The sequence below is a fragment of the Mugil cephalus genome, chromosome 9, assembly GCF_022458985.1.
Source record: "Mugil cephalus isolate CIBA_MC_2020 chromosome 9, CIBA_Mcephalus_1.1, whole genome shotgun sequence".
Taxonomy (NCBI): domain Eukaryota; kingdom Metazoa; phylum Chordata; class Actinopteri; order Mugiliformes; family Mugilidae; genus Mugil; species Mugil cephalus.
The window spans coordinates 27,950,898-27,965,294 of record NC_061778.1 but is presented as its reverse complement, the minus strand read 5'-3'; the positions used below and the strand labels follow the sequence as shown (position 1 = coordinate 27,965,294).

Genomic DNA, 14,397 nt, shown 5'->3' with positions numbered 1-14,397 from the left:
ATTTATAACTCATTGAAAAGCTGTACTCGAAGAACCTCACATCCACTTTTTAGCTGAACTTGGACTTTTTAACAATGTATGGTTTGGTACAGCTTCATAGTGGCTGACTTCAATATTCATGTAGATGTGAAAAAAAAGTCAATTGCTTTCACATCCTCCATCTTGTTCTGACATTTGGAATAGAAATTCAATATTAATGCTGTAATGTAAAACTTTCAACCTACATAGAGCTATTGTGTTGATAGCACTGCATTCCACTAATTTAGAAAAGTCTGCGTAACCATATGTATAATAATGCGTAATAATATGTAAAAATCAAAAGTAAAGCTACAGAAACACTGCAGCAAAATCTTACGAGCAACAGTGATAGAGAATCTGTAGTGATCCGCCTTAATGCCAAGAAGGTATTAGATTCAGTCTGATGGGGACTTCTTCAACATCTTTACATATATGTATATATATATACACACACACACACACACACACACACACACACACCTCCAAAGACATGCTCGTTAGGCTGATTGGTGACTCTAAATTGACCCTAGGTGTGAGTGTGAGCGCGAATGGTTGTTTGTTTCTGTGTTACCCCTGCGACCTGGCGACCTGTCCAGGGTGTACCCCACCTCTCCTCCGATGCCAGCTGGGATAGGCTCCAGCAACCCCGCGACCCTAATGAGGATTAAGCAGTATGGAATATGAGATGAGATGAGATATATATTTGACAACTGATCGTAATTTGTACGTCTTTATACTGTTCTCCTCCAGCCGGAATCAAAATAAAATGTATACTATCAATCTCTAAAAGCATCAAGGAACTCTGAAAATCAAAGTCAGGGATCCTAAGGGCCCTTACAATTTAATTGGAGAAATGTAAAGGACCTGCAGCCTTTGGTTCAGCTCTGCCATTGTCGAGGCGTTTGCTGCGAGTTGCGGCTGCAAGGTTGCTGGTGCTGATAATCCTTGAACTCACTGGTACGACACCAGAGGTGAGGGGATCTGTTAAGCCTACAGAGCATGGTTGATCTATAGGTCTCCAGAAGCAGCTGACTGGTAACGGATGGCTAAGCTGTCTGCGGCCAGGGCAGTCGTTGATGCAAAAACTCTGCCGTGGGAGGAGTTCGGTGAGGCTATGAAAAGGCTCCAAAAAGGTTCTGGAAAACCGTCTGGTGCCTCACGGGCGACAGGCTGCAATTCACCCACACCGTTTCTGGTGGCGACGGGGAGCTGCTGACGTCACCAGGGGCTTTTGTCCGGAGGTGGAAGGAATAATATGAGGAGCTCCTCAATCTCAGTGACACACATGCCATAGGGGAAACAGAACCAGAGGGCCTGGGGGAGAGCCGTCCAATCACGCATCAAACTATGGCCTCCAGCTCTTACTGGGGCGTCTCGCAGCAGAGTGCGAAGGGGCCGGGTAAGATATTAGCACCTCCAAGTCTGAGGCCATAGTCCTCAATCATAAAAGGGTGGATTGCCTACTCTGGGTCAGGGAGGAGGCCCTGCCACAAGGGGAGGAGTTCAAGTGTCCCCATCACCTTGGACACTATTTTGCCAACTACTTTTGTATATTTTTATAATGCTAATTCTGTAAAAAAAAAATTTATTACACCGCTTATTTTCTTATTTTATTTATCTTTATAGTGGTTTTATGAGTGTTTACTTTTATGTGCAACAAAGCTATGGTGACGAAGTAATTCCCTTTGTGGATCATTAAAGTCTGTCTAAGTCTATCTTGTTTATGAGTGAGGGTAGGATGGAGCGGTAGATTGATAGATGGATCAGCGCGGTGTCTGCAGTGATGTGGCCGCTTAACCAGTCTGTCATGGTGAAGAGAGGGCTAAGCCTAAAAGCAAAGCTCTCATTTTAACGGTCAATCTACGTTCTAGCCCTCACCTATAGTCATGAACTTTGGGTAATGACCGAAAGAACAAGATTGCCAATTCCGGGCTCAGCCTTAGAGATAGAGTAAGGATAGGGTAGAACTATGGTGATTCGGGCATCTAATAAGGATGCCTCCCGGACTTCGGTATTTCAGGCATGTCCCACTGGAAGGAAGTCCCGGGGGTGGCCTAGATGGAGGAATTATATTTCCCATCTGGCCTGGGAGCACCTGGTTCCTCTGGAGGAACTGGTGGAAGTGGCCAGGTAGAGGATCATCTGGACGTCCCTGCTGAATCTGTAGCCCTTGTGACCCGGACTTGGATAAGCAGAAGACAACGGACGGACAGACGATTTTAAACACAAAAATAAATAAAATATACTTCTTAGAGGTAATTTTATTTTTTTGTCTTTTGTTCCTTTTTCAATGTGTATATGCATTTAATACAATACAGCATGCAGGCTTCAGTACCAGCCACCACTGTCCTGTCCACAAGCCAGCTTTATCCTGATGCATGTGTGTTCATTAATACACAGGATGATATGTTACAATCCCTTGTGCCATGATCTGAGACAAAACTCCTTTAGAAGCCCAGTCCAACTGGAGAACCAACCAGCAGATCAGTGGTCAGCTACTAACTAGCCTAGCCACCAGCAGTAGGTAAGAAATGGTGAGAATGTGACCACACTCAAACCAAGCATCTCCTACTTCTGCCTATATCAGAAATAAGATACAACCAGACAGCAGCTACATAGCCTAGTTCACAGTAGGTAATGAGAGGTGGTGGGACATGTGACTACACTTCAAACTACACTTCAAACCAACACCACTCCCTTCTGCTAGGATCAGAAATAAAACACTATCAGACACTAGCTAATTAGCCTAAACACGGAAGTACACCACTAGAAAACACCAGCTAATTAGCCTAGTCACCAGCAGTAGGTAAGAAATGATGGGAATGTGACCACACTCCAACCACACCTGTGACATATAAACTCTTATTTCATGTGTAGAAATGTTACTGTCATCTAGGTGCCAACACTACACATACCCTTCAAATAAACAGTGTAAACATAAATATATATGTTGCTTAAAATAAATATTGAACACAAGATTAAATAGCTACATACTTCAAATCTAAAAACTGAAAATTTAGTAGACCATAGGACATGTGACACAAAGTTTTAAAAGCTTGTACCCCTAATCAACTTGAAAATGCAGTGTTAAAGTTAAATTAAAAGGATACGAATGAAGCTTCAGAAGTGTCTTTTTTTTTGGCTTTCTCCTCTTTGTCTTGTCTGAAAACGTCCTGGCAATTTCTAGCATCTTCTTTCGTGTCGCTGAAGGCATGAGGACAACATAGGCCTTTAAGCACACTAGGCAATGAAATTAATGGCTAGCACGGTAAGTTGTGAAGTGCTTGTAGCGTTGTAAATCAGCAGACTTACATTTGCCCATGTGTTTGAGTTTGTCCCTGAACAGGGCATCATCTGAGACGGCCTCCACTGAAGTTGCGATGTACTGTTCTCCTGTACATAGACACAGCAGCACTGCCACACTGTACACTTACACATGTATATGCAGAAAATCTAAAGTCTTATTTCTGTAGCACAACAAATATCACAGTGAATACATAGAAATACAGTGGAAAGATACAGGTGTAAATAGCTTGGCAGGGGAAATTCGATGGGTAATATCTACCTGCAGAATTCTCCATACTAGATGAGTGACTGGACTTTGATTTCTTTGATTCATACTTCAAACGATCTAAAAACAAAAAGCAGATGTTATTACCACTGATGTGTGGAGCCAGGATACTGACACTGGGGGACTATCTTATCTTAAGCCTCTTTCACAGTGAACCAAGGTTTTTGGAACAACCTACCAACCGAGTTCCTTCAAAAACTGTGTGCAAGTGTACTTAAAAGAATTGATGCTGTCATGAAGGCATAGGGTAGTGACACCAAATACTGATTTGATTTAGATTTTTCTTGTGTTCATCACTGCATTTTGTTAATTGATGAAAATAAACTGTTAGCGCTTACATTTCTGAAAGCATTCTTAGTTTACAGCATTTTTTCTCACCTGCCTAAAAAAACTATACGTGTGTGTGTGTGTGTGTGTGTGTGTGTGTGTGTGAATATATAACTTGAACATCTTTCAAATCAATCTTTCAGGTCTTTCAATATGTGCGTCAAGTTTCTGGAGACTTTCTATGTGTCTTGCCTTGTTGCCTCAGTTCAGTCTCTCCTCTGCGGAGCTGCCATTATAGTTCAATTTAACCAACATTTCAAAGATTTTCAGCCAATATATCCTTTATTCTATTGGTTGCAGTAGTGGAGTGATTTTAGTGATTTTTTCGTGGATTGATGGCTGCAAAAGGAAATATCTTGCAGATTCAGTTTTGGGCCTACCTGACGTACTGTATCTACTGCTCAAGCCTTTGGCCTACCTGAGATCTTCACTGCCCAAGCCCTCTAACCTGCTCTGGGATGTCAAATAAAAGCTGTGACAAGGTTGCAGCGGATAAGGCTTTTGACAAACCCCTGCTAAAGAAGCATCAACTCAGATCCCATCAACCTTGGTCGGAAACTGTGGGTGAGCCTAGTGGTGTTATGGAGGTAGATGCATCAGTGTTGGAGACAATCAATGCTAGACTAAAAAAGATGGATATGCTTGATGCACTTCAACATGACATTTGTGAGTTGAAAACTCCAGTATGGAAAAACAGAAGCAGATTGAGGACTTAAGGAAAATGCCTTCCTAAAAGGTGTGGTGGAAGAGGTTCAACAAACTGCTGCCTCTCTCATAAGGATAATAAGGCTATGAAAGAGAGCATACTGAAAATACAGTGCAGAGACAAGAGAGACAATCTAATATTCTGGCATCTATGAGGACAACACCAACCCTAAAAAAAACTGTGTGAACTGTGTTAGAGACATGACTTTCTCTGACGTTCACAGACAGGGTAGACCTGGAAAATGGAAAAACTCCATTGAAAAACTCATCATATTATGGCTCATTTTGAGCACTAAAAGCAAAAAGTGTTGGTGAAGAGCCTTGGTAAAATGGTCAATTGTACAGAGACACGAGGATGCCCCCCAGCTCTTTTATAATTACCATGTTGAATGCTTCTCTGCAATGACTACCTCTAATACTGATATGTCCTACATTAAGCTGAGCCTTCATAAGGGCCTGGTTGTGGCTGAAGCGAATGTATGTAGTGCTTCTAGTGCTGATGCTCAGTATATGAATGGGTTGTGTGAGATGTTTGATAAGTAGTCAAAAACGACCAGTTATGGTCTGGATTCCAGAGGGTTAAAGTAAAAAATAAATAAATAAATAATAAAAAGGGGTGGAGCTCATTACTTTGAGGAATTATTTGATTTTCAATGTAACTATCACACACACAGGCACACAGCTCTTACAGCGGGAGGTCAGACCCAGGACTGTTGCAGGGCTCCAGAGTGCGACCATTTTGGTATGTGGTATACGTGAGAAATTTTTTTAAGAGTGCACCTAAGGATTTTTCTAGGTCGCACTGGTGCACCTAGAAAATATAAATTTACTTGCAAGCACATCATCTCTCTGTGTTCTCCTGTGACTGAACTGACAATCATGGTAGATCATATCTTGGTCTACATGTTGTGTGTATTTAAAATTTGCGAGCGGTGTGAGCGACCTGAATGACACAGAAGCAAGAAACGAGAAAAGAAAAGAAAAGAAAAGAAACGAGACAAAACGAAAGAGGGGCAGAAATATTGAAAGTTTTTTCACTAAACAATCTAAGGCGACAACCACCCCTGCTGCCATTGCCTCGGTTCCTGCTGAGATGCCAAGCCCCGGTCCTTCAGTGGCATCAGACTTGGAACGAGGGGAGACAACTGAGTCTGAGAAAGAGCCCGGCCCCGAGACTCAAAGTAAAAAGCTGAAAACGTATTCTTTTAGGCAGGACTGGTTGAAACAGTTTCCATGGTTGGGGTACGATAAAGGACGTAATATAATGCACTGTATATAATGTCATGAGTGCAGTCAAAGTATGGCCGGTAATAGTGCATTTGTAAAGGGGTCAACAACGTTTCATATCGAAAAAACACAGCATGTCAAAAAAACACACAGCATGCTGGGACCGGTGTGTAGAGAAAGTGGCCTCTCTCCCAGCTGCATTTCAGTGGCAGGCGGCAGGGACACAGACGCCTCTACCAAGGAGTGTGTGATCGTCTACAGCTGCATTTTACCCAATGGGAGACCAGTCAACATGTTAATTGGACACATCGAGGTGGAGCATGCACATTCACAAGCTATGTTTGAGGCTCAGAAAACGGTTGCTCTGAGTGCTGATGGTACTGCAGTTAACCTTGGCAGCAAACGGGGGGTTATAACCCTTCTACAAAGAGATGCAGGAGATTTCGTTGTGCCCTTTCACTGTATGCCTTGCAGGTAGGCCTAATTATAGGCTTTTGTGCATTTTATCAATACGAGGTAGCTTATCTAACTAGTTGAAATGTATCCTTACAGATTGGAATTGGCCATGTTGTCACTCCAGAGGGACAGTGTTATGGTGGGTCAAGTGATCTGCTACATTTGGTGTGGAAGACCTACCATTTTATCCCCAAATCAATGATTCTTCTTCCAATGCAGATACTGCAGGCTGAGAAAGGTAAGTGGATTTTCACAAGGAATTTACTAAATTAGTGCCATTTTCCCCACATAGATTTTTGTTAAAGGCTATATGAATAGTTACTCTGGTTGTATGATCCAAGTCAAGAAATCAATGGAAGTTGGCACTTTTGTGGCTTTTTGTCAATTTCTGGCTGATGTTTTTGCTGGAATAACCAAGTTTAGCCTCCTTCTTCAGAAAAATGAGACCATCCTACCTCAGGTAAGGGGGATGAAATGGAATTTAATTTTCAGTTATGATTGTTATTAGCTTCAGCTGTATTTCTAAAAGTGCTTGATATATCTTAACAGGCAGTTTGTGCTCTTGAAAATCTGCTGGTGACAACAGAGGTGATGGCTGCAAGACCTAAGCCTGGGGGCAGACTGCCAAAGTTCATGGCTGACCTCAGAGCTGCAGAACAGGCAGCAGGATGAGCAGAGTAAAATGCCACTCTACAAATTCCAAGCACATTTGTGGTTTTGTTTCTGGCATAGGAAAACATATTATATGAATATATATTAATAATATCTAACTAAAAGTTGTGTTTATGCTTTTATGCCCCACAGACTGTTACACTCAAAGGAGAAGTCTCTAAGCTGGTGGAGGATGGCGGTGCTATCATTAAACTACAGAGAGCAATGGAGGCAACAATCAAATCTACTGTCATATTACTGTCTTATGAACACAGATCAGAAATGATGTTTATCATTTTACTAATATGTCTTTATCCTTCCAATAGGAGATAATGCTACTGAATCTGTCAGAGCCAAGGCTGTCAAATGCTTCAACATCTTCAATCATGATAGCTGGCCAGAAGACCAAGAAGACTTAGTGGACCATGGTGCTGATGACCTAGCATTCCTCCTGGATCACTTCTCCCCTGTATTCACAAGGTAGCATAATGGAGCACTACATAATAGTAGTGCTGGTAGCAATCATGTTAATTTAAACAGTGATTGGATGTTGATTACATGTCAATTTCAGAAATGGTGTTAATACTGAGTTGGCAAAAGAAGAGTTTGTGGGCCTGAAGCTGTTAATAACCAGGATGTTCAAGGACAAGACCTACCTCAACCTTTGGGAGCTGATGTTAACCAGAGAGCCATACTGTTCAGAGTAAGGTTTTACTTGTTTTCTTTTGACATTTTGATATCAAAATCAATGTCAACTTTGATATAAAAACAACTCTGACAGCTTGTACATCCCGATGAGAATGTGTTTTGTATATTTTTCAGAACATACTGCATCTTGTCCACATTCTGCTGGTCCTCCCGGTGTCATCTGCGGTTTGTGAGAGGATTCTCCACACAGAAGAGCACACCCTTGAGGGTAATATTGCGATAATACAACAATTACCAACAAAATAAAGAGCAATATTTTTAGTGATGAGTCAGCCGTGCTGTAATTGATTTGATTTGAGCACGTTCTAAGTGTCTTATTGACCAACCAGATTGCTTGGTCGGAACTACTTGTTGTATAATCAGATTTATGGTCTGTTGTTATGGCTCTGCTACTTTCCACCGCACTTCACTGCTATGGAGGACCGATTCTGACAAATTAAAAAATAGGCCAAATAAATAAACAACTGCCATAAATAATTAAATAAATAAATATATACCTAAATATATACCTACCTAATTTCCTTTCAGGGATAAATAAAGTAATCTAAAGTGAAATAATGAATGAATTAAATAAATACATAAATATATGACATAAATTCTATTTATATATTTATTTATTGACGCTTCATATGCACAACTAAATGTTACACAGATGAGGGGGCTGTCCACACTGGCTGACACTCTCCTATTGGTTGATCTATCGATGAGTGCAAGGATCGACTGCACATGCATTTTCAGTCATGTAGTTTGATTTGAAATGGCGCAGCAATGGAGATAGACATGCTGGTAATAAAGAGTAGACGCCGGTGTTATTATGGACAATAAAGAGTAGACGCCACATTCATGGACATAATAAAGAGTAGATACATTGACTGCTCCAGTGTGAGAAACGTCGCTGCTATCTTGGACCAGTCTCAGCCTCCAGCTGCAGCTATTTCGGTACGGAAGCACTGGACCAGAGCACTGTGCAGCTTGTTCTGTAAAATCAGTGGACCGAACAAAACAGGACATGAGGAATTACTTTTCACAAGTACAACTGAACATCTCTGTTGGTTGTTGATTCAACAGTTACAGTCCTGTAATAATAAGTTCAGTCATGGCTAACTAATTAGGGCTAACTTGTGTTTAGTGTGAGATCTAAAAGCTATTCTATGAAAGTTAAATCTATGAAACTTTATAAATCATGTATTTATAACATAGATGTAGATTACAGCTGAAATTTTGAATGCCGTTGTAGAAATAAGCCTAGTGTGACTGATATAACACTGACACTGAAAGGGAGTTTTTCCTTCAGGCTGCTCTGGAGGTTTCAGGGCCAGTTTTTGTAAAGTGTCTTGAGACAATTTGACAAATTGTTATAAATGCTATGTAAATAAAATTTTATTGTATTTTATAAAGTGTGGCACAGACAGAACAACTGTATCCATCTCTAACTAGTAAAATATGTCTCATGTCACATACCCACTCAACCTACTTTCATATACAATAACATTGTGTTTTTTGTTGGTTCAGAGTAAATATTCTATGCTGTATGATACAGGTGCAGCCAGGATCACTTGGATCTTCTGTTGAATTCAATCAGAGCCTCAGGTAGGGTTCATGCTTTTCTAATTACAATGAATTCTATAAATATATATCAATATATTATTTTATGTGCTGTATGTTTTGTATGTGTTTTCCCTACAAAGGGAATGGAACAATAATCCATCTGCCCACCAGTTCCAGTCCATCTTTCACTGTCTGATGGTTCGGGGTCAGTCAGACCATGTGGCGGTACAGGATGACACTGCGTCCCTGTCTGCAGTGGACATGTCCTCTGTCATTGGTTATGTCCATGTTCCTTAAAAGAAGCCTTCACCACATCACCAAACCCACCTCTTACATTAAAGAGTGGGAGTAAAAGAAATATGTTATTCAAAACTGTCCTCTTTCAATGGTTCAGTGAGCTCAAACCCTTTCATCAAGGAATAGATAAGATAGGTCAGATAAGATTATTAGGTAACCAGGAGGCTGAGGAGCTTAGCATCGTACACCTACACAAGCGTTGAACCTCAGATACTGGGCATCCGACCGTGTGGCAGACAGACACGGTCAAGCGATGTACCACTTCCTCCAAATATCTGAGGGTCGACAGTTGTGCCGGTGTATGCCGCTAAATGCAACAGGCTATCAGACAGGGCCCACTGCAAATGGTGAATAGCCCTGACTAGGGATGTATATTGTTATGGCTTCATCGATACTCCTTATCAATATTTATCGATACTATATACTAATATAGAGTAAATAATAAAGATATTACAAGATGTTCAAAGATTCAGACAAGAAGCCCGGTGCCGCTGGCATGGCGCTGCACTCAGTGTTTGGCAGATGAACTTTTGCCGCGTCTAAGCAGTCAAAGACAGTGTACTCCTTCAGTTTTATATTATGAGTGCACTGCAACTGCTTCATGATGTTGCCTGTGTTACCTCCCTTGGACGAAACTTGTCTCAGACAAATGTTGCATCGAGGCGAATCTGTCAACTTTAAAGTGGGCCCACACTTTGGATCGCTTAGACCAGGGGTTTTCAATTAAAATTCAAAGAGGTCCAGTTACTAAAATTTCCTCCCAGCAAAGGTCCGAATCTAAAGTCACTCAAAATAGTGTACCCCGATGTAAATAAAATCAACAATGTACATACTTTTCTATATCATTCGTTGTGAAATTTCAAGAATTTTCAAAGCAATAGCCTATACTTTTAACATACCAATAAGTCTCCTGACGTATTAACAAGATTAGCAGTGCATGCACAAATGATTTATATGTTTATTAACCATTTAAACCCTGAAGGAGTCGTCAAAGCACGCCACTTTTGAAATACTGTAACTCACAGTTGTTTGTGCTATTGACAATATTTCAAGTGTGGCTGAACACTGGGAAGTTGTGCTTTTGTCTGGAAGACCTTCGTGACATCTCAAGGGTATGACTAACTTAGTTTTTACCCACAAATTCCTCCAAACAATTCTCTCTTCCTGGGGCTCTCCGATTGTGCATCGCTCCTCAACCCTGAGCCGACAGCAGTGTTTTTTTTGTGTTTTTTTCCAGAAAGCGTAACTTCCAGTATTCAACCACACTTTGAATTCCATCGGTGAGTTACAGTAATTCAAATACCGCAAGCTTCTTTTTGTGCGCACACTGATGTTCAGGTCTTAAAAGGTTAATGTTAGAATTTTAACGAGTTTGGGCAGACCCGTCACTGGGTCCGTGCCCGGACTGGGGTCCGCCATTTGGTGATGCCTGGTTTAGCCTTTCCCTGGACATGATCGGTCGACTAGGACTATCGACTGCGGTAGTATTATGATTACGCGACAGTTAGGTAGACAGTTAGATGTTCAAAAAGTACCGATAACACTATTGTTTGTCCAGCCAGTGTGGACAGCCCCTTCATCTGAATAACATTTCTTTGTGCAATTTGAAGTAGTGTATCAATAAATAAATACATAAATGAATAAATATATGGATAAATAAATAAATAGCATTTATGTCATATATGTAGATATTTATTTATTTATTTATTTCTGGCATATATTTATTTACTTAAGGTAGGTATTCATTTATTTCTGACCCCTAAATCAGAGAGATGTCAATTCACACTGGATTAGTATTATCAGAGGACCTCCGTGTTACAAGAATTGTGGTAGGTAATTTGCGACCTCCATGATTATTAGTAATTACCGGCCCCCAGGTAAAAAAAATAAAATAATCCTGTGCGAATAGGATTTAAGGCCAATCCCTAGAACCAGATAAGACCATCCCGGCCTGGCCCAGAAAAGAAAACTTGAAAAAGTTATGTCATGCTCAAAACAATTATTAAGAAAATTCCTGCTGAAAAAAAATGTCAGGGTTATTTTTTCACTTTATTTAAATTAGACATAATTCCTTACTTTGTCTTCCATTTTTTCTTTCTGAAATGGCTTCTTGATTCATTAATTTATGGACAGGACAGCACAGTTTTAATGAGTATGACATAATTTGTGCAAGAAGTGAAACAACAAATTTGCTTAGATTTGAAATTTGTTTCATTGTGCTAGTTGGAAAACAACATAGCACAATTTATTTTTGTTAGATTTATGTAAACACTTAATTTAACTTAATTTAAAAATCGATACTGGTCATATTGTTCTGTTTTGTTGTGATTTTTGTCTTGGTCTCTACTATGTGAATTTCTCAGAGATGAATAAGTAAGTATCCATCTATCTATCTAGCTCGAAATATCTTGGTCTTGTCTCGGTCTCGACCTCTAAATGTCTTGGTCTTGTCTACTTGACTATTACCACTTTTTTCTTCATTCTAAATCTTTTTTCACTACATATTAGTGCACATATGACCTAGACGGTTCCTTTCTGTTCCGTGTCCGCGCTTGCACTGAAAAACATCAGCTCGTGCATTGCATTTGTGCATTTCCTGTGTCACTTTTAGCAGGCTGTTAACATATTTAATATTGATTAAATATGTATAATATTGATTAACATGCATTTTAATTATTATCAAAAACCTCAGTATGTTTTGTGCTGCAGGGCATTGGCACATGAAGGCGTGTTAAGAGACGACTTTTAGCCCTCCATGGGTTTGCATTTGTATTTGTTTGGCTGTCTCCTTTTCGCCTCAGGTGTGTGGAGTTGAACTGCTGGTAGCTGTTATGCTGGGCCTGGCTGCCTTCTCACCTGCATCTCATTGTCCAATCGAGCTGGACCCTAGTTAAGGACTTCTACTCCCCAACTTATTGCCATTTCTTCAGTAACCTCTGAGGTAGTAATACTGGAACCAGCAATCGATGTTTAGTCTACTTCTAAAGTGATCAATCTAACAAACCTGCTGTCTCTGTTCTCCTGTAGGTCCTTTAGTGTTTTTGGAACCAGATTTTGTTGCTATTATTGTTCTGTCCTTGTGCCTGAAGACTTGTGTCCTTTGCCTGCATTTTTCCCCTTGAGTTTTTCACCTAACAACAGCATGTATCTGAAGTAGCTTGTCTATTTCATGTATTTTGCATGAAAATACCAACTGAGCCTGTTACAAAAATGTTCTGATTGTTGTGTCAGCCTTGATAACAAGAATGATTAATGCTTGAATAAGTGACAAAATAGTTTTAATAGTAGGCTACAGTATTTGTTATATATTCAATTGTATTCAGCTGCTTTTGAGTCTTTTTTTAAAAAAAAATCATTTTAATTCATAAAAGCACTCTCAAGTGTTAAAAAAGGCTGAAATTACTGAAGTAATTTAACAATTCAATTCAATACCAATACAAAGTTTACAAAGTATGTAGGATCTGTGTCTAATTAAGTGCTACTGACCGAATATTATTAATAAAGACCTGTTCAGTATGATACATGGTTATCATAGTTACGATGACATTAATATTCTTGAAAACTTGCGTCCTAAGTAGCTTTTGGTTTTTATTCAAAATGCAGCTAATTGAGTGTAGAAGGCAATATTTGTCTTTCTACCATCGCCACCTGCTGGTTATTTTGGTTTATTACTAAACTTGTTTTTTTGTGTTCGTATACTGTGAAATTATGTATTATCTTAAGTTCAAACTGCATCATCTTTTCTTTAAATACATTTGTAAAATTTCTGCATAATCAGGCTGCATAATCTACAGTTACTCTGGAAGAGGGGTGCTAAACAGAATCCAAGAAGAGGATAATTAGTTTTACCTTCGAACGTCACATGATTTGGAAATTACCTCCCTGTGTCTGTGTTTCCTGTGGCGCATTTGCATGGGACAAGCAAACTCAAATTTGCTTAAATTTATTATCTATGGTTATACCTCCATCATTTTCCAGTTTACTCCACTACATCAGAGTGTATTTTATACCGCCACCCTCCCCATGTGTTGAGGCTACAGTCCTTGTCGCAGACGGCCCCGGTTCAAATCCCGCACCTAGCAGCCTTTCCTGCATATCGTTCCCCTGCTCTCTGCCTCCCCGTTTCCTGTCACTCTCCGCTTTTCTGTCCATTAAAAGCCAAAACCTGAGTCTTCTGAACAGATGGACTCCTATGCAATAATGTCTCACTTCCCTGAATAAAAATACCGCTGTATATAAATATATATTATAATAGTTCTCTTTCATTAGTCTACCTACAAGACTTGAAAATTCTCTGATGATTTGAAATTTTTATGCAGAAATGTAAAACGTTCTAAGGGGTGAATATATTTTCAAGTGACACTGTACAAAACATTAGCACTACTGGAGGTCAAATATTTCCCAAGGTATATATAATGAGTCAAATGCAAAGTATCTTGTAGGCTCAAATGTTAGTGGTGTATTGTATCATACCTCTCTCTAAGGCGATGAGGAACTCATGGTTGAGTTGCAGCTCTCTCATAAACTCCTTGTTCTGCATGAACAGGGCGATGCGCTCATCTTCCAAATATTGCTTCAGTTTCTTGTCTTGCTCTGTAGCTCCTGTTGTCAAACCTGGACCAGCTACCAAACCAGATTCAGAATGAGCTGTCCACTGACTTACTGAAGAAACTGATGATGATGAGGAGAATGAAGGCTGAGATTGACGACTCTGAGAGTTCTGCTGAGAAAACGAAGAGAGATTACTAGGTATCATGAACCATAACTAACTGTTCAAGATTCATTTTTATTATATAGTTTCATTTTTGCATTTTGCAGTGATTTACGCCTGTTTCTATCATCTGCTGTCTGTGTTGGGTGTTTGACACACACACATACACATATTTATT

At 39.9% G+C, this 14,397-nt stretch overlaps 1 protein-coding gene across 6 annotated transcripts in view; it reads right to left on the bottom strand.

The window, feature by feature from the left end:
- The window catches only part of cuedc1b (CUE domain containing 1b), a 50,363-nt gene that overhangs the window by 14,672 nt on the left and 21,294 nt on the right, over positions 1 to 14,397 (bottom strand). For 4 of the 6 annotated variants that reach the window (XR_007113369.1, XM_047593615.1, XM_047593614.1 and 1 more), the window contains exons 5-8: positions 13,982 to 14,231; positions 3,584 to 3,649; positions 3,331 to 3,411; positions 3,129 to 3,222 (exon numbers count right to left, since the gene is read on the bottom strand). Coding sequence is in view for 5 of the 6 variants with exons in the window: in XM_047593615.1 (XP_047449571.1) it covers positions 3,129 to 3,222; positions 3,331 to 3,411; positions 3,584 to 3,649; positions 13,982 to 14,231 (491 nt within the window). In the remaining variant the exon portion in view is untranslated. Of the gene's footprint in view, positions 1 to 3,128; positions 3,223 to 3,330; positions 3,412 to 3,583; positions 3,650 to 8,259; positions 8,641 to 13,981; positions 14,232 to 14,397 lie in introns of those variants that run through there. The other 2 variants (XM_047593616.1, XM_047593617.1) reach the window with 2 other exon arrangements.